Source organism: Mycteria americana, chromosome 2, assembly GCF_035582795.1.
Source record: "Mycteria americana isolate JAX WOST 10 ecotype Jacksonville Zoo and Gardens chromosome 2, USCA_MyAme_1.0, whole genome shotgun sequence".
Lineage (NCBI taxonomy): Eukaryota > Metazoa > Chordata > Aves > Ciconiiformes > Ciconiidae > Mycteria > Mycteria americana.
The window spans coordinates 9,479,468-9,506,636 of record NC_134366.1 but is presented as its reverse complement, the minus strand read 5'-3'; the positions used below and the strand labels follow the sequence as shown (position 1 = coordinate 9,506,636).

Genomic DNA, 27,169 nt, shown 5'->3' with positions numbered 1-27,169 from the left:
ACAGCAGAGGTAGCCAGCTTTTTAAGGAGAATTGTGACCTGGCCATGGAAGAGCATAAAATAGAAAGGGTCAGAAACCTGGACGTGGCAAAAAGGATTTAAAGCCCAGAGATTGTGCCAAAGGAGATAAAACCAGATCTCTCAGTTTTCCTGGAAACGCTAAACAGCTAGACAGCATCTTTCTGTGAACAGCAACTGCTGAACATCTGCACGTGTTGGAGCCCACGTGCACATCTCCCTTTTTGGAACAGTGAACCAGCTCAAGAAAATGACCCACAACCTGCTATAGAAATTTTCCCATGAAATAGTGGAAAGCAGAGTAATATTGGCTGACCTGGGATTTGCTGAAAGATGTGAAGGGCAGCACAGAAGGCAAAAATTCATCACCAGAAGGGACTCAGTGTGAGCCAGAAGCTTGGCAATGCAGTTGGGCCAGTTGGTGCAATTGGTAGAGATGTGACATTTACAGCAGTTCTGTGGACCTGGAGAACCTTTGGGTTGGAAAGGACCTCCAGCAATCAGAAGTCAGGTCATGTTTCCTATAACCTCTCCCCATTCCCATTCGGGCAACGCGGGATCTCAGAGTCTGGGGAAAACACGGCAAGAGAAGCTTCTTTCCATTTTCTTATTCTGACTTTTGTTAGAAAGCAAGTGGTTGGTAGAGCATGAGCTCCCTGTACAGCTGGGTTTAATACGCATGAGGACAAAAGTGATCCTCAACTGGCTCATGACATTACCGAATGCTTAGAAAAAGTCATAAATCCAGTCTGCAATACCAGGGAAATTAGTGATTATGGAAAAAATAAGGGAAGCAGTTCAGTTAACTGAAGGCACAGTGGTAAAATTGGCAAGAAAAAGGGCTACCACAAATATAAGACTACCCAGGATAAATTAGTTTGAAATTGAAATTACTCCTCAATTCTGTGAAACAGGGACAGTGAACTGAAGAAGCTAACGTTGGAGGTAGAAATATCTCCTCTCCACCTCTGGTTTCCATCTGAGCAGGTTAACAACAACAACAGGAATTTGGCTCCTTTCATTATCAGATGTGTGACGGGAACGGTGTGCTGGATGCCAGATGAGCCATCTCTGAGATGAGACGAGCTGTGGAGGTCAGCGAATGGATCCGATGGGCAGCCACCTCTGTGGTGTCCACAGGTGAGGTGAGGGGACGGGGGCTACCACCCCAAAAGAGGTGGAGATGGGGCTGGGGAATTCAAGTGAGGAACTCTGCTGAATGGCTGAGCAAGTCTTTGGGAGGGTTTTATTCAGGCAAATAGGGGGATCTCAGAGATGCCCTGCAGGTTTGTCTGTGGCATTTGCATTTTGAGATGTGGCCTGAATCTGTCCGTATGTGAGGTAGGGCAGAGCCTTCTGTGTGGGCTGAATGTCCATGGCAAATGGCAGGTAGGAGAGCAGAGACTGTGAGCCCTGAATGTTGGCTAGCGGGTGAAACCAGCCTGGTGGGAGAAGAAATGGGGTGAGGATGAAGCTGAGCTCCCAACATCACCACTAAGCACCGCTGAAGTGCCATCCAGCACTTGTTAAGGCTCCTCAGTAGATGGTCCAAGAGGCATTTCGATCGGGAATTGGGAGAGGCTTTTCTACTCTAACACGGATACAACTTTGTTTGATACAAGTTGTACTGCACTGGTTCAGCCAAAAAATGATACTGGGGAGAAACAGATGGCAGCAAACAAAATTAAGTCAATTTCAAGATTCTTATCCATTCGCACAGACATATGGCTCCCTGGAGACTGTAGCAGGTTCAGTTTTGTTTTTTCTGTATTAGATTTTAAACATCGAAAATAGAAGTGAATCCAGAGGATGGGGGGAAATCTGCCTTCGGAGCAGAACAAAGCCTGTGGCACCTTGAAATGATGGCTTTCAGCCTGTGCATTGTTCCTGGCACATTTGGGAAGCTCATGGAGAAAGCATTACATGGCATGCCTATTGAATTTCAAATAAATATAAAGCACCTAAATCCCTTTCAATTTATTCATTGAAAATATCTTCTACTTTTTCTGCATATTGAACCCACTACAAAATCTAGTTATATAAACCCTAGTTGGAAGTAACTGGATTTGCCTGTTGGATGCTTTGATGTGCAGGATTTGAGTGCTTTGGAGGGGATTGAATAAGTGTCTCAACATGCAAAAGCGGCACAGATATACCTGACAGAATAAACTGAGGAGCAATGCAAATAGAAATTCTGATACAGAGGTAGCAGTGACACCAGGAAAGTCACAGATACAATGGGTAAAATCCAAAAGTGTTCCCAAAAGTGGAGATTTGAGCTTAAAGGGTGGCTGTTTTCCAAACGACCACTGTCTGCTTGGTTTAACAAATGAGACTCTTATTCCCTTGATCAATTTCATCTCTAATGAGCATTTTTCTTTCTTCCATATTAATATATTGTGTCCCTAGTTCTTGAAAGGCCATGTGTCCATGCCGTCTTTGAGTGGGCTTGATTCTTGCAACTGGACACATGCAAACGTTCACAGTTGAAAGCATCCTCCACCTCGTCATTAGCTATATGCTTGAAATTTGGCTTGTACTCCGAAATTAAATTTGACTCCTTTTTAATGAATCCTTCACTTTTCTGAAAACAGTTGAATTTGGAATCCCAAGGTTCATACAAAGACCCATCTGCACATCACCAGGCATCCATACATACGGTGGTTTTATATTATTTATAAACATCAATAACATGGGAGTGCTTTCTAAACAGCATAGCCGTGAAGAGCTCACATACCAGTTGGGCAATGTTGTATGGAAGCAGTAATGGGCATTACTATATATCTTGTTCTGAGGTTTATGTACTTTCCATGGCTTTCAAGGCAGCCCTCCTGTTAAAAAAGGATTTGGGGAATGAATATGTGCTAAAAGAGCAATTTAGAAGAGACGAGTTAAATGCTGCACTGGGTTTCCAAACTGGCGGGATTATTCTGAGGCAGTACTTCATATGACAGGTTTAAAAAGTATTATTTAAAATGTATTTGGCTAAAATTATGGATATTCAGTACTATGAAACACCCCTCAGCAAATTTGATCCAAGTTTTTTCATAAAAGCTTTTCACATAATAGGCAGAGCCTGCCTCAGTATCTTCAATAGCTGATTTTAAATTGCCTGCAAACTGTGAACAAAGTGGATACAGCATGCAAAAACCCACACACTCCTTACTACAGAGGATTTCAATCCTTTTCTGTCAAAAGATAGCTGCTACTATGAGCAGTTCTGGACAAGAAATTACAGCCCTGAAGCAAGCAGTGGGATACGAGAGCAAGTTGAGTGAAACGTGTAGAGTGATCTCACTTTGTGATATTTATTCAGCCCCTCCAAAATATTTTATGAGGACCAACTGAACTTGTGAAAGGGGTTGCCACAGATGTACGTGGGCTATTTCATGTGCCTGGGGGATATGCTCTCAGGCAGTCTCCTCCTGCAATGATACGACTCTTTCTCATTCACCAGGTAGGTTAGAAGAGCGTAAGCAATATGTACACTTTCTATATTGTATGCTATTCGTAAAGCTTAGATAAAAAAAAAAAAAAGCATGTAAGAAAACTGATAGTGCCACTTAAGTGTCCATATGCTTCACTGGCCTAGGGCTTGTGTACAAATGACTGCATGTGGACTGAAAATACATGAGCAAGCCAGTATGAAAACTCAGAAATTGCAGGTGTGTGCAGATTTCATAGCCGTTAGAGCCAGGCAATAAGCACGTAGGGCCACAACCTCAGTCTGCAAGGCTCCTTCCAGCTAAACTGGCCACTCTTCTGCCGTCCTGCTGGTGTAGCAAGAGCTGCTGTATTCTGGGGTTTCCCCTGGAGAATTACCCTGCAGAGCAGAAGGCAAGGCTGTCTGGCACATCTACAGACGTGGGAACTGAACCCCACCGGCCTCGATTATGTTGGTAACACACAAGCGTGTGTCGTGCAACCTCGTGTGAAATCAGCCCATTCCCGCAGCGGGCACAGAAGCCCGTTTCCCTTCTGGGAGGGAGGCGGAGGGAACATACTGCTGCCTTGATCTGAGAAAAGAGCTCAGCCAATGTGCTATAAATTGCTTCATGCTGTTCTTACTCCGCACATTTCTCATCACAAAAGGAGACATAATAAACCTGTTTAAAAAAAGATGAGTGTTTAGGAGAATGGGAAGTGGGAATTGCTTCTCTTCCTCCTCAGACGACAAATTTGATTGTTGATGTGCGAAAGTCTGTTTTGTAAAAGCAGAGTGCAGCTGAGAAACATCAAACAACTTGAAAGGCAACAGATTTCTCTGAAGGGCCTTTCCTACCTTTGCCGGCATCGGGATTTGGACTGAAAACCCCAGCACTGGCAAGCCCTCTGCTCCGGTTTGGACTGCTTGGTCATGTTTGTATTAAAACTGATTTGTTTACCCATTTTTTTTCTTAATTTTTTTTTACATGGATCTGATAAAATCACAGTAAATGTTATGGCCCCGGAATTGCCGGTGTGTGATGTTGGGAGTCATTGCTATGAAAAGGCAAAGCGGTGGGGTGAGAGCAGCTGGGTGCAGATCTCGGTATGCTTTACAAGCAGGAGGGACTCCTATTCCCAGGCAGTCCTGTAAGGAAGCAGGAGGGTGAAAACAAAACACGTGCTATGTGTTGCCGCCATGCCAGTCCTAAAGACAGCACCAAGGACATGGGGCATGCTGCCTCAGGCTAAACCATCGTGGACAAGCTCTGCCCAGCCCTGGGTGCAGCCTGATGCAGCAGATAGAAACCAGTTTGTGTCCTGGCTTGGGTTGAGAAGCAACTGCCCTGTGCGACAGTCAGAACACGTGTCCAGGAGAGGAGCTGCCTGACCCAGTAGGGCCAATCTGTAGGCAAGTTTGATGAAGAAAATTTTAGTGCATAAAGTCCTTCAACTCCCTGTAGAATAGAATAGAATAGAATAGAACAGAACAGAACAGAATAGAATAGAATAGAATAGAATAGAATAGAATAGAATAGCATTTCAGTTGGAAGGGACCTACAACAATCATCTAGTCCAACTGCCTGACCACTTCAGGGCTGACCAAAAGTTAAAGCATGTTATTAAGGGCATTTTCCAAATGCCTCTTAAACACTGACAGGCTTGGGGTATCAACCACCTCTCTAGGAAGCCTGTTCCAGTGTTTGACCACCCTCTCTGTAAAGAAATGCTTCCTAATGTCAAGTCTACTGTACTTCTCAGTATCCACAGCAAAAGGTCATACATTTCACAGGGGTGTAAGGTATGAACCGAAGTTAGCTCACTGCTAACTGATAGGGGAAGTTATGTCCCCTATCCCGCATCGGCACTCTGCCCCTTGTTCCTCTTCATCCTCTGCAGACCTTTTACTCTGGAGATAGCCAGCCCTAATTAATGCACTTGCATAACTGCAAGGATTCTGGTTTCTTCACAGGGACCTGGAGGTAGCCTTGCCATTTATCTAAAACAGTTCAGCGGTGGTCAGAAAGGTCAGATTAAAAAAAGAAAAAACAGAGCTTTTGAAATGTTCCTTACCTCCAATATTGTTACCAAATGCTTCTGAGCCTAGTTCAGAGTGCTGAGGAACACGTCTGCAGGTGGTGTCAACCCTTTGGGTGGTCCAGACTGACTTTCTATCTAAGTTGACTTCCTTGAGTATTTAATTAAATTACTTGGTGTTTTAATTTCAATCTGATTAGCAACATTCTATGCCTCAAATTTTTGCTTATTCCTGTTAATTTTAGACTATGATATTCAAGAAAAAAGAAACTTTTATCACTAATAACTATTACTTTAAGGAAAAGTCAACTGAAATGTACTCTAGAATAACTCTTTGGTATGTAATTTTTCTGAAATGAGTTTTGGAATCAGAATGCATTACAAAATGCAAATGCATTCATTTGGAGGCAAAATAATTGTAAGTGTATTCAGAAAGATAGTGTAGACTGGCTGATGGATCTCCTAAGCAGAAAACTCTCTTCTTGCTGAAGACTTTACACTGGAACAGGAAAGGAGACATCGAAACACAGATTAAAACAGCAACTCATTGCTTAACTGAAGAAAGCCATTCTTTTGCAGAGATAATGTATAAATAAGAAACTTCTCAATATTTGATGTCTCTGTTTTCATTGGTGCTTCTTAGGCATCAGCTGAGAGCCACAGTGACCACTTTATGTCTGCAGCATAGGGAAAAAATGCAATTGAAAATGCCAAGAAATTATGTTCTAGACACTTTGTTATTTTTAAAGGTAATTAGAAGTCTGTACCTGGACCAGTTTATGTGTGATAATGACCTAAGTGAATGCTGCTGAATATTTCCAGACAGGCCTATAAATCTGTAAAGTTCATGCTTCTTCAGGGAAGGTTTGGGAACATAGCACACATTCATCTTGACTTTATTTCTCATTTAAACAAAAATAACTATTTCAGATCAAGATGCTCTCTTGCTCTCACATAAAATTCTAAACTCAGCTTCTGGTTCCTTTTACAGTGTGTGTAACATCTAATATGCTAATGAATGAGAGATATTTATCATTTTTATCTCTTTTCTAACTGGGGTAACAACCTCTGACAGTCTAAACCAGCGACCTACACTCCCCATGCAGATAAAATGATGGCCACCAGCCGGGTCTCCAGGCACGTCCCCAGTGACCAGGCAGGTCCACGACCAAGCTGGGAAGGTGTGGGTCAGTGGCGGAGGATACCCATGGTTGGAGATGAAGCTGCAGAGCCCGTGTCCCTCACCCGGCCCCTGGCCAGGGAAAAGCTCAGAGTTTCCAAATGCAAAGACTCACCTCGTGGATGGGTTTGCCCACACAAACTCGTGTTTTTTGGTGTTTTCCAGATTTGTATCTACTGTTAAGGCCACTTCTGCGGCTGCTCCATCAGGACAGTAGCTCTTCCAAAGAAGAGTGGAAGAAATTGTTCCTTTTTTCCAAACTTTTTTTTCCTCTCTCATTAGTTTTATCTTTAGCGTGCTTCTGAGCACATTTTATTCCTTCATGGCCAGAGAAGAGCCCACGACTGTGGAGCTCCAGGAGCATCTCAGATACGTGTCCTTGATCGTGGATTCAGTCCAGGTATCAGGAAGTAATGAAGGGGAAAAAAGGTGGTCCCTGTTACCTCAATGGATAGTTTCTCTTTTTCTTTTGGTAAATCACCTATTAGCAATGAGCTAACATGCCAGTTTTCATCCGTATCCCAGGCAGTAGCTGCCTCTATCACGGCGCTTCAGCTTAACACAACCCGACAGGCATTCTTTCGGGTGATTTGTGGGAAGTGCAGCCAAGGCTTAGTGATTAATTGTTCTAAACGGAGAGCGAGCTGTAAACAAGTTTTCTTGGCTCCTGCTCAGCAATGAGCATTCCCAAGTTTTTGAGTTGGATTTTTTTGGTAATTTTCTTAACTATAGCTAAATTTTAGCAGCAATCTGAATTCTGACATTGGGATTTAGATTAGTGTCATCTCCACAGCTTTCATACTAGGACGATGAACAGTTTGTAGACTATTGAGGTTTTGCTCTGGGCCTTGAAGCTATGTTTTGGGGCCAGGTAAGATCTTGGCAGTCTTCAGGTCTTTATTACCCCATCTCTCTGTAACAGCCCCAGGCACTGCCCAAATCCAAACATTGGCTAATGCGGGTTTCTCCTCCTGCCATTAACATGCCTCTGGGCTCTTATTCACCCTAGGATGTCTCACTGCAGTTTTCTCAGTGCATAACACTGTCCATTTGGATCAAGCGAGTGGCTTATTGTAGGGTTTTTTGGATTAGCAGGCTAGGAGTCCAAGGCTGCATTAACGTTAATGTGAGCATCTCTCAGATTCAGTCTTCAGGGCAGTAATTTTTAAACATGAGGAAGAGTATCGAAGCCAGTAGTATTTGAGGGAACTAAAATGAGAACTCAAGCAGAAGCTGGAGAAATAATCCCAGACCTCTGAGTGACTATTGGGATCATCCCACAAGACCTCCTCTTATTATAATTTCTACAGGTTTCCACCCTGCGTTTCCTTCACCAGCCTCAGCCCTTCTGCCTCTCCTGGTCTGAATCTTTCAGAAAAAAGTTATCTGCTTCCAAGTAAGGGTAAAGTGCTTAGTTAGCTCTTCCCACAGTTACCTGCCCTGGCAAAATTTGGCTTCTTTGTATGTGGTTGGATTTCACTTCAGTCCCTATTGAGGAGGGTCCCTATTGTCAGTCTCCATGTGAGAGAGGAAACAGGAGGATGTAAAGCAGGCAGTGGGAGAAGCTCTGATCTGTGGTTTGCTACAGGAAGGTCATGGCAAGAGCCTCATGAAGCTCCACAGTGATCCTCAGGGACCGTGTACTGACAGAAAGTGATTTTTTCCTCTACCAACCTCATATCTTGACATGCAAACAGGGCTTCCAAATTGCAGGACCGCAGTGAACTGGCCATTCAAACCCAGATCTTCTGGCTTGCAAACAACCATGGGTGACACACGAGGGAGGGTAATACAGATACTCGAAGAGGCAGGGAACGTGTTGCTCCATGGTACTACACTTAACCATTACTTGCTGGGATGAAACTGTGAATTAAGTGATTCCACTTAGTATAATTCAAGGAGGTATAAACAGCTCAACACAACCACAATTGAGCATGTGCTGCAATATGTCTCCATACCAAGACTTCAGCTCATTTCCCACTGAAACCCAGTGTCAGCCCAGAGCAGCACCACGGATAAATCCAGCACTGAACACTGAACTCAGATCCTTAACTAAAACTGCTGCAAACTCCCCTAACCTCTCAAAATTTTCTCCTAAGAAAATATCTTCTTGTGAGCCTACTAAGCCATGGTGACTTGCTTTTCAGTTCAGCCTGAAGGTGATGTAATGAAGGTTCTTGCACGAGCAATATCCACAGTTGCTTTACTTGCTGCATGCTGCTCTGGTCTGACTGGCCACACGGGGCTGTTTTCTTGTCCCAGCACTTTTCCAGTTGGACTCACAGAATGGCAGGAGAAGCTTTTTGCTCCCATTTCTCTGAAACCTGTAGAATGTTTTGAGATTTCAGAGACATTAAAGACATTCAACTGGGTGTTTCCTTTTTAGGATGCTTTGAAAATATGAGCACAATTGTTCAAGTCCCTCCAAATTCTGTATTTCCTGCTTCACCCTTTGCTGCTTTTTGAAAATCTAAATACTGGGCTCAGAACAACTTGCTAGTGCTCCTGTCACTGCTGCCTACATTTTTCTTTCTGCCGATTTAGCCTCAGAAACCAGTGGACCATTCAAGCAGCTCTGACTACATTTTCTCTTTGACTTCTCATGTCAGAGCCCTTTGGGGTTTGCAGCCAAGAGCTGATTCCAAGGAAGACCAGCACAGCACCTGACCAATACTCTTGCCTGTCCTCCACCATTCACTATTATCACATTGCAGGGCTACCTATGGAGCTGTGCCCCCTCACAATGTATATGTGGGTCTAAAACAAACATTTCCAAGCCTGGATGAGAAGCTCCTACTTCTTTAAGCATTAAGGTCCTCTGGCATTAGGACTCACTCCCTCTGTGTCCAGTGTTTATTTCTGAATTATGAGTAGGACCAGGCTCCACCAGATCTATGGGCAGATGAGTGCCCAAGCTGGGATCACCCACTCACAGGTTATTTCCATCCCACCAAACCACCACTTCCCCACCCTGGGGTGGGTTCACTGCCCTCCGCTCTGCTTGGAGGGGCAAGTCCTTGTCAACCTTTACAGCTTCCTTCTTTCTTCTGCCCACCCCCCTCCCCCTTTGTCCTTTTTCCCACTTTTAAAGGCATTTTGGATGAGTGGGTTTAAAAAGAATGTATATAATAAAATGTAGAATGATGACCCCAGAACAGCCCATGAAGTAGGAGGGTGGAACCAGCCATGCTCAGAGCTCTTCTTGTTTGTTGGGGTTTTTTTTGGTTTTTTTGGGGTGGGGTGGGGGTGGGTGGGTTTTATTTAAATCAAGCAGTACCTACCATGAAGCTGAGCAGTATACCTCACATGCAAAATTTGTCTTCAGAAACATTAAGGGCCACCTGATAGGTGGGTCAAAAGAGGACAATTCATACTCTGTAAGACTGCAGAGCTTGCTGGAGCATCACTTCCAACTTCTATAGCACAGGACAGAAAATTTCCTGCAAGAGCGACCCTGCTCTGCACTGAGACATCGCTGCTTAATGTCAGTGCATGCTTCAGAGATGCACACGGTTGCAACTGCAAGCTTTGGGCAATGGGAACTCACCATTTTCACAAATAGGTTATTCCTCAGGGAGGGATGCAGTCTTGCTGTGCCCCTTCCCCACTGGTCCGGCTCAGAGAGACAGGTCTGGGGTTGCACCGAGGAGAGGTTACAGCACAGTGAGTGCTGGGAGAGGAGCTCTCAGCCCTCGCTTCACGGAAACCTGAACTGCAAATGCAAAGAGTGTTTTGCTCTCCAGCACTGCCAGTCCAGCACTGCTCACTGAAAACTGTCTGCACTGAGAGCTCCTCCTTTGAGCCTTTTTTTCAGCTTGCACCTCCCATAAATCCTTTTGGCATCTGCAGCAGGGAAGCAGCAAGAAGCCCTAGCTGGGATCACAGCCCTTTTGAGGGAAGGATTTTACAACAGGTAGTAAAAGAGATGGTGCATGTGCACAGATCAAAGGCAAGATCCACGCTGCCTATCTGCGTATTTTAGGCATCTAACTGCAATACTTAAAACGTAAGGCTGGTGTCTGGGATTGTCCTGGGTATTTATGGTTGGTTCAACAGCAATAAAAAGGGAGCTCAGAGGAGCAGCCCATGTCAATGGCCAGTGGGGAATAGCAGGAAGCTTCTGAAGTGCAAGCCTTGGCCAGGAACTTGGCGCTTGAAGCTATATATATTAATTTCACGGGAAGTGAGAAACCTGGTTCTAGACTCTCCCCACATTCAACAGCATTTCCCAAGCAAGTGCTTTCAGCATCAGCCCAGTGATGTTGGGCACCTCCATGGGAATGGGGACAGGGATGAGCCAAGGCCAGGCGGGTCAGGGTTGGGGTGAGGGCCCATATGGGGCCCATGGTCAGGCAAAGGCAGGGCTGCAGTGCAAGAATAGCACCGACCCAATGGACATTTTCATGCTTTCAGTCCATAATATGGGCAATAAGGGGGTCATTGCTTCAGCCAGGCACCTTCTACCGTTTTGCAGTGCAGAATTGCTAGGGAATAACCTGACAATAGCTAAGAAATGCAAAGTGCTACCAATAGACAATACTTATCTAGGCAGTGACTTCCTGCTATTTGCCTGATGGATTTTCAAAAACCAAATAAGCAGCACATATGACCTATTTAATACTAGCTGATAGCAGGCGTGTTTTGAAGCACTGTTGCCACCCATGAGCAGGGTGCATCCATGTCTCACTTCTTGAGCAGATACTCAAAAATCCAGCTGGTAAATCCAACATCCATTCCCACTGACTATTGAAGGGCAAAAAAGCATAAGCTCTGGCATCTTTAGGATGGGCACTTTTGACACAAAACTGTGGGTTGGAAGTTCAGCCTGCTGTTTTGTCTCCAGGCTCAAAAATATGTGTAACTCTTGCAGTTGCCAGTGGTAAGGCAGTGGTATTTACTGTAATACTCAGCTGCAAAAGAGTGATTTCCTGTTGAGGCCACAGGAGCCATCACTTGAAATGGCATCAATATTTTTGCCTTTGGACATTCATGTTCTTATTTACAAAGAATGGCCAGTAGCCAAAGAACCGGTGTGTTACCTGTTAAAAAACATACATTTCCCCATAGTCTGGTGATGTAGCTGTAGCAAATCTCCTATTCTACGTGGATTTTATGAACTCACTCCAAGGAGGTATTTGACTAGCAGGATCTTGGGCTAAAGAAGAAAGTCCTGCTATGCTCCCTCCCATCCCACCAGGTAAAAAAAAAACCCATCTAATTAATGCTTGAGCTATTTTTGGAACAATGGTTTATATCATCTAAGTCTCATCTTGGATGAAGAGATGCTGTATTTCCCCGATCCTCTTGCTAACAGATTTATGGAGTGCTTTCTCATGCCTGGGATGTGCTGGGTTATCATCAAGCGATAACCCCTGTTCATACACCTGAGCTCTGTCTCGTTGCAAAGTTCATTTTAGCTGTCTGAAGCAGAAGCACCACGCAACAAGAACAGCAAGGGGCTGCCAAAAACTCTTCCTGTCTGACCAGATTAACCTTCATTTCCACGAGCCAGCACTGAAGTGCCACAAGACCCAAGCAACTGTTGGCAAAGGTGCCACACAGCTGCCAGGCACGTGGGGCTGCCTCCTCGGCGGTGCACGGGGGTGGCCGAGCATTTTTGAGCTCCACAAGGCACGCAGAGCAAAAAGAGTCTGAATACAGAGCAACCCGATGGCAAAATGGCAGCTTGTCGTCTTCCCAGACAGATCAGCCTTACGGCAGATATGGCAGAGATGCGTTGCAATATCAGCCACAGCTGAACATTACTGTCTGTCACCTCCACATTTCTGGCTTTTCTTTAATCCTCAAACCATCGGCTTTTCCCAGAAATGCCAGTCAAATGATCGGAAGGGAAGTTTAAGTTGTGAGCAAAACTCTTCACTCTTCCTTAGCTTCCCCACGGTGGGTTTGACATACACATAATACAGCCGCACACCACCAGACAACTTCCATACAACTCACGCTACTTTTTTCTAAAGGAAGACAAAGAAAAGAAAAAAGAGGCTATTATATGTTTTTCTATTTGTGAGACATGTAGCTACAAGAATTCTCTGGATGATCCCTGAAGGCAATAACAAAAAGGAGACAATAAATTTTTTTTCTCTATTAAAAAAATATTTTTCATTAATTCCTAGAATACTGTACGTCAGAGTACAGGCTGTATCCCTGCTTCCCACGTGCAATCAGACATTGGAACAATACACTAGATTTAATTGCAATAGAGGATATGAATGTGAGGAGATAAAGTTATCTGTCATATTGCAGTCCAAATGACATGCTAGCCCCTGCAAGTTTTTCTGTCCTGCTAGTCTGAAGATAAAGACCTTTCAAAAAAACCCCAGACCTCACTCAGGTCATTTCAATAGGTTTAGACCAACAGTCAGTTCTAGCTCTGAAGTCACAGGCCGCTGAAAGTAAGAGTGAATTACACAGGTTACAGAACAGGGGATGGAGAAACCAGCTTTGCAAAGGCAATGTTGTTGCTAATATCGATTTCTAAACTCAGAATAGCATTTGAAACATCCATGGTAAAGGATGCTTTTGTTTTTAGCCAGTTGCTCAAAGAGGAGCATCATGAATACTTGGACCTGTTCAAGGTGTAACTAGAGAGCCTAAGACTCAAAGCACATGAGTGAAAATATTTTCCTAGAATGCAACCATGCACGGAAGCAAAAAGGATTAAATGATGGAGGTTTATAATGGCAAAGGATAGCTGTGGGTACCAAAGCTTCAGCAGTGGCTGCCGTTTTACTGCTTCCATGCTATCGTAGTAGTAATACACATTGCCACCTGCAATGATTTGAAGACACGGCAAAATTTGAAGATGACAAGTTTCTTCAGGTTAGCTGGAGTCCAAGGGGCCTCAGAGAAAGCAAAAAAGCTTGGCAAATGGACAGCACAGCAGCAAGCATGATACAGAGGTAAAAATTGGTTTTCACAGCCCAGATGCCCTAGGCCCACAGGACCAAAACTGACCCTCCATGTATCTCCTTATTTTTATGTGTGAGAGGAGAATCAAAAGAGGGAAGAGGGGAAAAAAGCTCTGCCAGCCTCCTAGACTTATCCAGTTATCAGAGAGGAAAAACTGTACTTCTGGTTTTAAATTAATTCATTCCCCAAGTAAGATTCATCTCACCTACCTAGAAAAGTCTTCAAGTGTACTGTTTGAATGGGAACTATTCTCTGTAGGCTTTTTTCATACTCAGTGGAAAAATATGTATTTTTAACAATACCTCCCTTCTTTTGAATGGGAAGTTAGGCATGAAGATGCTTTAGAAAATACCACTTGGTGATGACCATATTCATGAACTGTATTGTCTACTGGGACTTCAGTAAGGCCTTTGCCACTGTCTCCCATAAGATCCTCATTGAGAAGCTGTTGATGCACAAGCTGGATGAGCAGACGGTGAGGTGGACTGAAAACTGGCTGAATGACCCGGCCCAGAGAGCGGTAATCAGTGGTGCAAAGTCTAGTTGGAGGCCAGTGACTAGCGGTGTACCCCAGGGGTCAATACTGGGTCCAGCCCCGTTCAACATCTTCGTTAATGATCTGGATGATGGGGCAGAATGTACCCTCAATGAGTTTGCAGATGACACCAAACTGAGAGGAGTGGCTGAAACACCAGAGGGTTGTGCTGCCATCCAGAGGGACCTTAACTGGCTGGAGAAATAAGCCAACAGGAACCTCAGGAAGTTCAACAAGGAGAAGTGCAAAGACCTGCACCTAGGGAGGAACAACCTCGAGCACCAATATAAGCTGGGGGACACCCAGCTGCAAAGCACTTTGGTGGAAAAGGACCTAGGGGTCCTGGTGGACACCATGTTGAACATGAGCCAGCAATGTGCCCTTGCAGCAAAGAGGGTGAATGCTGTCCTGGGCTGCATTAGACAAAGCATGGCCAGCAGGTTGAGGGAGGTGATCCTTCCCCTCTGCTCAGCACTGGTGAGGCCACACCTGGAGTGCTGTGTCCAGTTCTGGGCTCCCCAGTACGAGAGACATGGACATACTGGAGAGAGTCCAATGAAGGGCCACAAGGATGACGAAGGGGCTGGAGCCTCTCTCCTACGAGGAAAGGCTGAGAGAGCTGGGACTGTTCTGTCTAGAGAAGAGAAGGCTCAGAGAGCCTTGTATATAAATACCTGAGGGAAGGGCGCAAAGAGGATGGAGCAAGGCTCTTTCCAGTGGTGCCCAGTGACAGGACCAGAGGCAACAAGCCCAAACTGAAACACAGGAGGTTCCCTCTGAACATCAAGAAACACTTCTTTACTGTGAGGGTGACTGAGTGCTGGCACAGGTTGCCCAGTGTGGTTGTGGAGTCTCCATCCTTGGAGATATTCAAAAGCCATCTGGACACAGTCCTGGGCAACCAGCTCTAGGTGGCCCTGCTTGAGCAGGCGGCTTGGACCAGATGACCTCCAGAGATGCCTGCCAACCTCAACCATTCTGTGATTCTGTGATTCTGTGAACTCCTGGTCCCATTTCTTAGCTCTGTCTATAACAGCCTCTGTCTGTAACATCAACCTTTCATGCATAATGATTAATAAAACAGCACTCAGTCTCGAGTGATCAGAGTGATTTCCAAAACACTTTGCTAATCTCCTCCAGAAAGAGTTCTGGAAATGTTTTATCTCCTCAAATCACATATAATTGATGCAATAGAAAAATTCAACAAGCTAACAGAATTTTCCTTGGTGAAAATCAGTTTACCTTTGATTCACCTTTCCTTTTATCCTTGATCAGAGAGGGGCTTTAGTAATTAAGCTTTTGCTGAGAGAGATTTTTGTCCTTCATACATTTGCACAGTCTTTCTAGTCAAGAGCAAAATAACCAAAGACCAGCTAAAACGCAGCACGAAAAAGAAGTGTGCGTGTGTTCGTGTGTGTGTATGTTTTGTAGGAAAATTATGCATCTGTGTTGACATTTTCCAGTGCATGTGGGCTGATCTTTGTGCCCAAGGAGAACGTGTTTTCCTGGGTATATTTAGGTATGCAGCGCTGTTTGCTTGGCGGGAGCACTCAGAGCAATGAGTCTGGGAAACTGATGTGTGTATGTGTTACACGTCTCCTGTGCTGCTCTGCTTAGAAGGCAAAGGACAAAAGAGGCTCCCGTGCTCACCCATCTCTTTAAAGTCTTCTAAGAACATTTCTGCATAAAAAAGTTGCTTCCTGGCCCCATCAAATAAATCAGCCGTTCTTCAGAAACATATCACCCTACAATCTGGGTAATTCTGGTTTTCTTGCTTACTCAGTGCTGCGGGATGTTTGTGTAGTATCTGGGGCAGCTAGGCTTGAGTTAATTCAGAGCTGCCTCTTCCCTGATGCTGCGCAGACGTCCCAAAGCCCATGGCTCTGAGCAACATGCATCCCTTGGGACTCCGGCTGGCAAGAGCCGGGCTGGACAGCTTTGCCTTTGCATGGAATAGAAATGTTAGAGGGTGTAAAGCTGGACAAAGGAGTCTGGAAAGGTGCAGTGCTAATGCTACTCTGAAGCATCTCAAAATTCAGAGCACTCAAAAGGGAAAGGGAAGGAGGACAGTGGATTTGCTCTGGTTCAGAGGGCTATTGTAACAGCTGTGGAGGGTAAGCGAGAAAGACGTTTTCCACTTACAAAGGGCTGTACAAAGCTGAGCATCCAAGTGCTGAACAACATGTACGCGCTGCTCATTTTGCACAGTATTGAGACATCTCGCAAAGCTGGAGGATACTTGCTCAGTGGCAGAGAGTGCACTTTTCCTTTCCTTCCACTGCCTGCACTAAGGTTTGGGTTATCTGGGTTATTTAGGTGCTTCATTACCATTCAAATAAAAAAAAAAGTCTAAGCATCTCACCGTCTCTAGGACCACATCTGGGAACAATAAAAGGGATATTGCTCTTTTTTCCCCCCTGCATGGCAGCTGGCAGGAGGAAATGAAAAATAATCCGTCTCTTTCTGCCTTGTGCTGCCACCCTCGAGCAGATAAGAGCACACTCAGCCCTTGACCTCACGTCTTGCCAAACAGACTCTCGTCTTGCCACAGAGGAGCGGAAAGGTGAGTGGGCCAGATGGTGCTTTTGACCTCATCTCCTTCCCTGCAAGCTAGCAGAGTCATCTCGCCGTCTGCCTGCTGCCAAAATCCGCGGCGGTGGAGCCGGGCAGAGCGTGCTGTCTGTCGCCTGCAGCTCCTGCTCCTGTGGGGCAGAGCCAAGCCACGGAGCCCGCGGGAGCCAGCTGCTCTCTCCTTACCCTTCTGCCATGCCTCCAGGTCCGCCTCTTTTCTTTCCGGCAGGCTCCAGGCTGCGTGCAGGTCCACATCACGATACACAAGCTGGGGTAAAAGCACAATGCTCTTCGTCTTCTTGGTGGCACTGATGCTGGGTGCCTGTGATGGATGGGGGTCCTCCTGCATTGCACAGGGTGCATGCAAGCCCCTCTGTAAGAAAGGGTGTCCTAAAAGAAACAAATGCCTCTCCCATTAACAGCACTGGAGAGACTGGGGCTGAGACAATTCCCTCTTTTCCTGAAAAAAGTCTCCCTGTGTGAGGATCTTGCCTACTTTATGGTTTTGAAGTGCCTAGAGCCCATTGCAAACAGGCATTTCAGAGGGATACCGGTGCAACCCACCAACTTTTTATTATCCCATTTGATCTGGGGCATGGCTCGTTTGGTTTATGAAGTGATTATCTTCGCTACGAGCCCTGGAGTGAAGGAGCAGCCCTGACTCCAGGAGCACCACCATGGCAGCATGTATGGAAACAGGCTCCACCAAGCCGTCGGAGATCTCCTCTGGGCACCTCCGAGAGCAAGAAGGGAGGCAGGAGAAGTGGGGTGGGGTGGGAGCCGCTGCTTAGCTGGGGCTGCTGGCCAGAGGGATGAGGAACAGCAGGGTGAAAACCAGCCCAGCTACTCCACACCCAGATGAATTATCCAGTGTACCCCGAAGGCCAGGCCACCTGGGGAGAGGAGTCTGCATGGTCGGAGGTGTTGCCTTGCACCTAAAGCTGGGGAAACCAGGGCATAGCCCCGTGCAGGACAGTGACGTGCCAACGATTCAGGAATCACCCAGGGAAGACGCTGTAGTGCGCACACGGCGGGTGGGTACATGCTGTCTTAGAGACAGGCGTGAATAAAAGTGGTGGAGAAGCTGATCTGAGGAGCAGCAGCAGCAATGTTGTCAAATAGCTTTCATTTAAAAGTTATTTGCTGCGTTCTGCATGCAAACACTCGCCACTTCTGGGGTTTTGGAAGGAATTTAAAGGGTTTACGCTACTTACAGTCTTCTCCAGGTGCCTTAAATGCTCATTTTAATAAGAAACAGCTCTGACACTCATTTTGGTTGGCAACTTTTAACAGCTTATAAAGTAGCCCTAGGGCTTTAGTCAGAGTAATGTGCCCTGAAATCCCCGGTAAGGCTGAGGTCTGTGCTGCAAAACTGTGGGAAGCAGAGGAGCGTGGCTGAGTGCCGCATCATCTCGCCTCGGCATCTACCTGCCTCCTTTTAAAAAGCCTCAGAAAAGCTTAATTACTTAATACCGTGGGCTTGAAGTTTCTTTTTCCGTTCAAATTCCAGATATTGAGTAACCTCTTGTGCCAGCAAGTGTACTTGCACTTCGCATCTGCTGTACTCCTCCTGTCTGTTTAATATTCACCCCGACGCCGTGATGTGCGGGTGGAAGGTCCAAGACGCGCGGCGGGGGCATCCTGCCTTAACGCACCTGGAAACTTTGGCACCAGGCGAGCAGCTGAGGAGACAAAAAACATCGCAGACCTGCAACTCCCAGGCAATTGTGCGAGAGGCTCCATATGCTCCAGTGCCCGCCAAAAGAGCCGAGTTTGGCATCGCATCAGAATTATTTCTCCCCCCGCCTTGAAAGCAGGTCTCCATTTAAACTGCGAAACTACGTGACTGTGAGCTCTGCTTTTCCCCTATAAAGTCTACCTGACAGGAGCACAGGTAATCTGTGGGGCAGGATATAAGGCTGTTAGCAGATCTAGAAGGGGGTTGCAAGGTGATCACATTAATTTTCACCATGGTCTATGTGCCACAGGCTCTTTTGGGTTGGAAACAGCCCTGTTTGGTCCAGCTGTGCCAGGCCAGGGAGATGTTGCAGAGGCAGCACCCTGACCAATGTGTGAATGGCTTCCTGGTGTCCAGAGCTCCCACACAGCATCACAGGAGAGTGGCAGAAAGGTGGGACATGTGATGGACCTTAGCAAAATGAGTCAGACGAGGCACGGTTTAGGGTTTGGGACTGCCCAACCGGGTGTCTTGTGAAAAGCCAGGTGATTCAAACATTGAATCACGGTAGCTCAGGCAAGAGAAAGCAGATCTTGGGATTTTGTGGCACCTCAACTGTTGGTTTGGCACCTTGAACCCAGAGACCAGGGGGTTTTCCTGACAAGTAAAGGTGCTAATTTTGAAAGGTTGCCCTCCTCTGTACCAGCAGCCAACGCTGGTGGGACCTGTGTATAACCACGATTTGGTGACAGAAAGGCACAAGGAAGAAGCACGGACATCAGGTTGCAGCCCTGAACTGATGAAAAATGCAGCGTTTCAGGCCAATGGTTGAATGAACTTGGGGACTGGCCAGCAGCAGGTAGTTTGGAATGATACGGAGATTTCCACCCTCTGCAGCTAGCAGCGGGAAGGGTGATTGAACTGGGCAGGGTGGATGCCTAAGCCATGCAGAAAATGTGTCCTCTCTCAGAGAGGCAATCAGGGCTGGGGAATTTTTTTCCTGCAATTAGGGCTGCAGTGGGTTGGGGAAATTTTTTCCCCTCCCTTTTGCGTTCCTGCAGAGATGACCAGAGCCATGGCAGGGGCAGCCTGGCCAGGTTTGGTCTCACCAGAAGCAGGGAGGGCGGCTAGAAGCAGGATTAGGAGCTGGTTTGTCAGGAACGGCTCCAGCAGAAATCCGAGGTGAGGGTATAGCTCCAGTTTTCTCTTTCCCATCCTAGTCGCTGTCAGAGAGCAGTGGTGGGGCAGTGCCTGCTCCATGGACCAACCCCTGGAGCTGCACCTAGCCCTGCTTGGCCCCATCCACCGAGCAGGCAGCCGGGGTTTGGCGTTGCAGAAGCTGTTGTTCCCACCACCGAAACTGTTAGTTAGACAGAGGAACAACAGCGATGCACTGGGGGATCCAGAGAAAGGGCCCATCTGTCTTGCTTTTTAGGATGATTAGGGAAAGTATTTGACTTGGCCAGCATGGGAAATTACACGGCCGAGAGAATTGCAATGCTGAGGCTGACTGCCTGGCAGCGGTGTGGAGGGGGGGAACAGCGAAAAGGCAATGAACTGAAATCGTAGCCTCCCCTCCAGTGACCAGAATAAAATCCATAGCTGGACACAGCCCGTGCACAGGTAAGAAATAAGTCTGCTTGTCCCCAAAATGCTGAACGGTCCTGTATGTTCAGCTCCTGATGCACCCTGATGACACGGCCGTGCCTCCCCGCCTGCAACAAGGGTCCCATCCCGCTGTTCCTGGGCGCGTGCCTTTCCCTCACGCTGGGCTAAAATGCCCCCAGCCGGTTTGCATCCGCATTTCTCTGTACAAGTGACTTAGTTTTCTGTATTTACACCTTTTCCAGTCCATGAGTCATTAGCAAATATTGGACAATTTGAACCTCATATTGATTTCTTCCTCACTTTTTTCATGGAAGTGTTCAGTGTTGTCAAGTCAGATTCATTATTGAGGAGTGAATACTTTATATCACCATCAGCAATGAGGCATGTGCGCCAATCAAAGAAAGACATCAATATGATTTATTTTAATTATATTTATTTCCTGTAATTTTTTATTCATTGAGTCCTTTATCAGCTGTTCCACATTTTTGCCAAGGATCAATTTCAAGCTGTAAATCAGTAACAGTATTAGCCTTATAAAGACTTGGGTCTCCCAAATTGCCCTTTTAAAATACTGGCACAACTTCAGCTCTCTTCCAAACTTCTGCAACTTCCTCAGCACTTCAGCGTTACTGAAAAGAATGGTGATTTAAAGAGCTCTTTGGCCACCTCTTAAATTCAATGAATATGCTGGCAGTTTTGTGATGTTCAGCCGGGGTGTATCGCAGTGGGGATGCAGATTTTGCCGTGGATGTCTTACCCCACTGTTCCCACATGGAGCATTAATGATGCCCATATCACGTTCACCATGACTTTGCTGGTGTCCCAGTTTGCTGCTGTACCAGTGCAGGTAAAATAAAGGATCCAAGAGTAAAATGGTGACGAGCCCCTCCCGAACAAAGCAGCTCAAATCACTGCATTGCAGAAAACACTTTGACGCTTTGTCAGTCGCACCTCACTGCAGCAATCGCTGGAACTAATACTCATTAATTACCTTTGTCAGGTGAAATTTCCTTAATTGCCTGCAACTTTACTTCCAGGAAACTCCCACTTTCAGCTGCCACTGCCAGTTTAAAGGCCACGTCTCCCAGCAGTAATTTTTAGGAAAAGTCCAGGCAATTTAACAGGGTATGAAGTCATGCGTGGCCCACCTCTGGCTGCCCAGGATCGGTACGTTGTCCTGGAGTCACCTGCCTGACCTGCCCGCATCGAGAAGAAAGGTCAGTGGGATGGGGGTGGAGGAGGAAGGCGGTCAGCCAACCTGTCATATAATCCAAGGGCATTCTTTTGTGACCTTTTCTTCTCCCTAAAAAATAAAGGAAACACGGTAGCAGACTGCCTGGAGAGCTGCTGCTCCTTGAACCTTGACAATATGTATTCAGTGTTGCGAGGAGACATTCAGCAGACAGCATTCAGCACATGCCATAGCTGCCCTAGCTATCAAGCTCCCGTACAGATGTTCATTGAACTGTCAGAGCATCGAGAGGAAAATAAATTAATTGTAAGTGGAAGAAGGTTAGTTAAATCTTTTCTGGAAGTATTATATAGCCATTAGATTGCATAGGAAACTCAATAATAATGGGTAATAATGTTCTTCCCAAGAAATTAAATAGAAGCCCAATTTATAATGCTGCTCGTCATTCAAACCAGAGTGTTCCACCTTCCTGGTACATGATAAACATTTACTAATTAATCCTCACAAAGCCTTGGTGAGGCAGATCTCTTCACACCACTGATTCTGTTTTATAAATGGGAACAAGAAGGTACAAGATACATCCTTTGAAGCTGGGGTTGTCTTCAAACATGATTTGGGTCTCTGGGAGCCATCTCAGCATCTGTGTTTGAATACCAAGAGGTTTGTGAAAAGCCTCAGAGCCAGGATCAGAAGTCAAGGTTTCTTTGTGCCCCTTCACTGTGCTCGGGCCATCTCGGCATATTTTCTTCAGCATTATCTCCAGAACACTGATATTTTTCCTGCACGATCATATTACATTGCAGGAATGGTATTTAGAAGAAAAGCCAACAGTCTTAAGTCCCGAGTAAGAGCAGTAGGAATTGGTCCGTAATGCAACTGCTAATTATGTTGAGATTCAAGGAACAGAACTTATCACCAAGCGGAAGCTGTTATTTGCAGAAGATCAGCATGGATTGTATGGGATGTGTGTTGTCAAATAAATGTAGATGTAATTTACACCAGGATGGTGGACTATCCATGACCATAGACAAATTAGAACTTAGTGTCATTTTAAGATTCTATCCTGTCGTCTTGTCACCGCTTAAGGCACAGCATGAATAAACACAGGATATAATGAAAGGAAGCTTCATCCCAGCACTGAGCTGCAGCAAAAGCAGGGATCTTTCCCACTGATTTCAGTTTAATTTTTGTCTGCTTACACAGGATACTAATTTGAGTTTGCAGTTGATTCCACGACCTGTGCAAGGATCCCACACAATACAGATAAAGAATCTGCAATACTCATCAAAGAGCAAATAAAAATGGGGATGAGCACAGCCTGGACTGAACCAGAGTTGTGTAGACCTGATGTTGTGTGTTAAAACAGGGGACTAAAGTCCAGCTTCCTGGTTAATCCACGCTTTAGTGTTTAAAGTGTTGCCGTGGTGGCCTAACAGGTAGTCTCCTACTTTTGGCACTACTAAGCTTAGATAAAGGTCTGGCTTGGACAAGGAAGCATTTTTTCCAACTCATTTTTGGCTGAAAAACCTTTGACACAACAAAAGTAGTAAGTTCCCACAAAGAACAACTCTGCATTGGTGGTGGACCGTCCAGAGAAAGCAATGCAACCTCAGTAAAAAAAAGTGACCCAAGAGTTTATTACAATTTTTGATACGTCAGAGATGTCACTAATACTTTAAAATATGTAACAATGAAAGAAAATGCTCTTTAGTAGCTGTAGAGAGATTGGTCCATGGTTAGTGCAGATCAGAGACTCTTTCAGGGGAGTTAGAAGATTGCTCCCATCCCACCCATCTTCTCCTTGAGTTAATTAACATTAAAACTATGCTTTTACAAGACAAGACATGCTGGATAAAATTCTGATTTGCTTGAAGTCACTGAGAATTCGTCCATTGCTTTCAGCGAGGGCAGGATTTTACCTAATATTTTTAACAGACTTTTATAAAATAGTGTTGAAAAAGATCTCAAGGGCCATCCTATCTCTCTTCTTGCCGCGAGGCAGGATCAGCTACATCTATGTCAGGTCTGATGGATGTTTGTCTAACAGGTCCTGAAAGAGCTGCAACACTTGATAGCTCAGCTTCCATTTTCACCTGCCCCAAGACATGAAAAGAAAAAGGCCTTTTTTTACCGACTCTATCAGGATTTTTGACTGGTTTAAAGGACCAATGACAATTTTAACAACTGATGTTTCACGATCTGCTAAGGATAGGAACTAATCCTATCCACCCCCAGGGAGCTTTCCCATGATTTATTGACATTTTTCCCTTTTATCTCTTCTTCTTGAGATATCTGACATGAAATCATGTAATTCAGATTCCCATCTTGTCTTTTCCTCCACCGTTTCAGTTCTGGTCTGATTTCACTGGCTGCCCCATAAGAACCAATAGTTAAAACGAACCTCTTTATCCGAAGGCCTGTCAGTCTTCCAGCGGTGCAGCATGAAGTGCATAATTTTAATTCTAGGAGTGAAATGCCAACCACTATAATTACGTTGGCAACATGGAAAGGCAGGGAGGCAGCAGAGCAATAACGACCAGGCAGGACTGGAGCCTTAAGGGGGAGGAAGAGAAGGCGGGATGGGCAAAAGAAATTTAAGTAAGTCTTGTCCTGGCAGCAGAGCACCTCTATGGTTTGGTTGTGCTTCCAGAATGAAACGTAACTGGTCATTGACTGCCCTTTGCCTGCAATCATCTCGTGTTCACAGAAACAAAGTGGGGTCTTTGCTTTGGTTTCGAGAAGACCTGAATCGCACTCAGAAACGGTAAAACACAGCTCCTCGTTGACAGGCAATTTGAAATACACTCCTTGCATCCCCTGCAACTACAGGAAACCTGTCCCACAACTGCTCAAAATACCTTTATGGTTTAGAATGGGAAACACAGACAGAAAGATTAACATTTACAGATGGTATTTCTGAAAGTAAAGGTCTGAGGCAGATGCTCACACGTAGCAGTCAGAGAATGAGAGGTGGATTTCCCATGCATTCTCTCTCATTCCAGGGTACACCATGCATTAAGCTTTCACAATAAATAATTTTTTTAAAAAACTTGCTACGTGGAATCCAATAGCAAATAGCACTATTCGTTGTTGATAAAGCATGTGAGAAAAGGCTTTGTACTTAGAGTCTGCTTTTAACCCTTACTGAGGGTTTTATTCCCCAAATACAAACACTTAATCTCTACCGGTGAAAGCCAAGACAAACAGCCCTTTCACCCAAGCCATAAAATATCTAGTTTCATATATAATCCCAAAACCTCCTGACATTAAAGGGTCCCAGCTTTGCACAAAGTTGATTAATGCTGTGAGAGACTAGCAGCGGCCAAACCAGAGTTTCAGATATGACTCTTTGCCAGAAGTTTCCTCTGCACCATTACTGCCACCAAACAGAACGTCACTAGGAAGGCAGGAGGAAAGCAGTGGGGCACTGGAGGAAGAATGCTGTGCTGCTGGCCAGAGAAACCCTTACATGCTGCTTGCAGGAAAAATAGCAACTGCCTTAGAGGCTGGGATGGCGAGTCTGCGTAGGAACCGGGACCGTTGCTGGGACATACAACCCACGGGGATGCATCTTCAGCATCACCTCGGTATCTGTGGCTTTGAACTTCCTCAAGAGCTTGGTAGGATTCATTGAGAGTTGAAAACAGCTTCCTGGGGCAGTGGGAAAGCTTTTTCTGCTCAGTGCTGTCTAAAGAATAGGTTCCTGAAGGCATTGTTGTAGTTTTTGTTGAAAGCAGTGTAGATGAGTGGATTAAAAAAGGAATTTGAATAGCCTAGCCATAGAAAAATACTCTTCCAAATGGGTGGGATGTCGCATGAGCAGAGGGGGTTGATGAGCTCCGTGATGAAGAAGGGGATCCAGCAGAGCACGAAGACCCCGATAAGGATGCCCACCATGAGGGCAGCTTTCTTTTCCTTCTGCTCTCTCCACGTGTCTCCGTCCGTCTGGAACGTAACAGTGGCATGACGGACAGTGAAGACCATCTGTGGCTGCTGGGCAGCTTCTTTTACCTGCCAAACACAAACACAAGTTGCACCGTATGTGCCTCAGTCAGCTGATCCCACACAGCAGGTACGCAACCAAACTACGCAAGTGATGGCCAGAGCTCACGGGGAAACGCGGGCCATCTACGTCACGCTCTAATGGCGGGGAGATTGGTTGTATGACCCTCTTCTGGGTAACAGAGGCTATTTTTAAGTGAGGCTAGAAACTAAAGAGAGCAGTGATATATGGGCACATGGAATTGCTCACACAGCATCGCAATAAGATTATTTCCCCACTTACAATCAGATCAGTAGAACAGGCACACACCTACACGCCGTGCACAAAAGTCTCCTTGCTTTCTCGGAACCCATTGAGTTTAAGAGTCCTTGGTAGGAGAGGCAAAAAAATGAGCATACATTTCCTTCCTCCTCCCAAGAAGTCTTTACAGTGCACAGTCACCGTGCCTGGGATGAACTGACACGATGCAGCCACAATTAGGAAGGATTTACAAGGACGCTCTGCACATGTCTTCTGTGTGGGTACATTCACAACCACCTCCCCAAAGCCACAGCTGCTTGCCAGGTTATCATTCCCAGCGGAGACGGGATCCCATCCATTCACACCCCCACACGCCTCCCCACGGGAGGAACGGTGACCCCTTACTCACGCTCGCGAGCACTGATTCAGCATTCCACGGGGGGATGTCTGTGAGTCACCGCACGCCCACGTGGAGCCCAGGCTCGCAATCTGGCCCAAAGTTGCTTTAGATACACCTTGCGTGCTCACAGCTGGGGACTCGGAAAGAGTCAAAAGACCGGACTTGCAAGCTTTGCAGTCAACTTTCCCTTGAAAGCCTTCAGAATTCACCGGGCTTCAGTGGGATGCTGCTTCCTTGCACGCTTTAGCCCTACGTTTCCCCCACCGCTGCAAGGGCTTGGCTGCTACCAGCAGTTGACTAGAGCAAAATACAACCGAGCTGACCTACCTCCAGGGCTTCTGGTGTAATGGGGGTGATGGAGTTGCTCTTCCGAGATCCAATTCGAAACTTGGCAGCCTTGTAGATCTTCCAGTACACAAAGAGCACCACGCAGAGGGGCAGGTAGAAGGCGCCAAAGGTGGAGAAGATGGTGTAGGAAGGCTCCTGGCTGACTTGGCACTCCTCGCTGTCCTCTGAGTAAGTCTCTCCCCAGCCAAAGAGCAGTGGGGCCAAGGAGATGAAGGCAGAGAGCACCCAGGTGAGGGCAATCATGATGTTGGAGATGCGGCGCCGGATGCGGAGCGTGTACTCCAGGTGGCGGGTGATGGACCAGTAGCGGTCAAGGGCGATGGCCGTGACGTTCCAGATGCTGGCGGTGCAGCACAGCACGTCGAAGGAGATCCACACCTGGCAGAGCGACCGGCCTAGCCGCCACCGCCGCCCAGACAACTCGCGCACCAAGCTGAGGGGCATGACGAGGGCCGCCACCATCACGTCGGAGATGGCCATGGAGGCCACCAGGTTGTGGGGCACCCGGTGGAAAGTGCGCACCCGGAGGATGGTGGCCAGGACCAGCCCGTTCCAGAGGAACGTGGCCACCACCAGCATGGCCAACAGGGTGAGGACCAGCACGCTGAAGACGGAGAGATGCGCCCGGCCGCCGTCGGGGCCGCCGTCGGGCCCGCTCCGGTTGCCGGCGTCCGGCGTCGCATCGGCGAAGCAGCTGAGGTTGAGCGGCCGCTCCATGCCGGGGGCTCCGGGGCACCCGGGCTCCTCCGGGCGAGGCGGCGGTGCTCGGCGCCGGGCACTCCCCGCGCCGGGGGCGGGGTGGGGGGGGGGTGTGGGGGGAGCGCCGCCCTACCGCGGGCGCGGAGGGTCCCCGGCCGCCCCGAGCGGCGCCGGGCGCGGCGGCTCCGCGCTGCCCGCCGCCGGGGTCTTCATCCCCGGGAGGAAGAGCCCTGCGTCAGCCGCCGCCTGACGGCAGCCCCCGGCCCGCCCCGGCGCGCCAGCCCCGGCGGCGGGAGGCGGCGGCT

The 27,169-nt window shown here is 46.8% G+C and overlaps 1 protein-coding gene across 1 annotated transcript; it reads right to left on the bottom strand.

Moving 5' to 3' along the window:
* Positions 1-24,852: 24,852 nt before the first annotated feature.
* Positions 24,853-26,882, bottom strand: HTR5A (5-hydroxytryptamine receptor 5A). The gene is made up of 2 exons (XM_075495504.1): positions 26,145-26,882; positions 24,853-25,185 (listed from the first exon to the last, which is right to left on the bottom strand). The coding sequence occupies exons 1-2, from the start codon at positions 26,880-26,882 to the stop codon at positions 24,853-24,855; spliced, it is 1,071 nt and encodes a 356-aa protein (XP_075351619.1).
* Positions 26,883-27,169: the final 287 nt, after the last annotated feature.

Coding starts and splice junctions, on each gene's coding strand:
- HTR5A (XM_075495504.1), bottom strand. CDS start 26,882: ATGGAGCGGCCGCTCAACCTCAGCTGCTTCGCCGATGCGACGCCGGAC. Junction 25,186..26,144: donor TTACACCAGAAGCCCTGGAG/GTAGGTCAGCTC, acceptor TGTGTTTGGCAG/GTAAAAGAAGCTGCCCAGCA.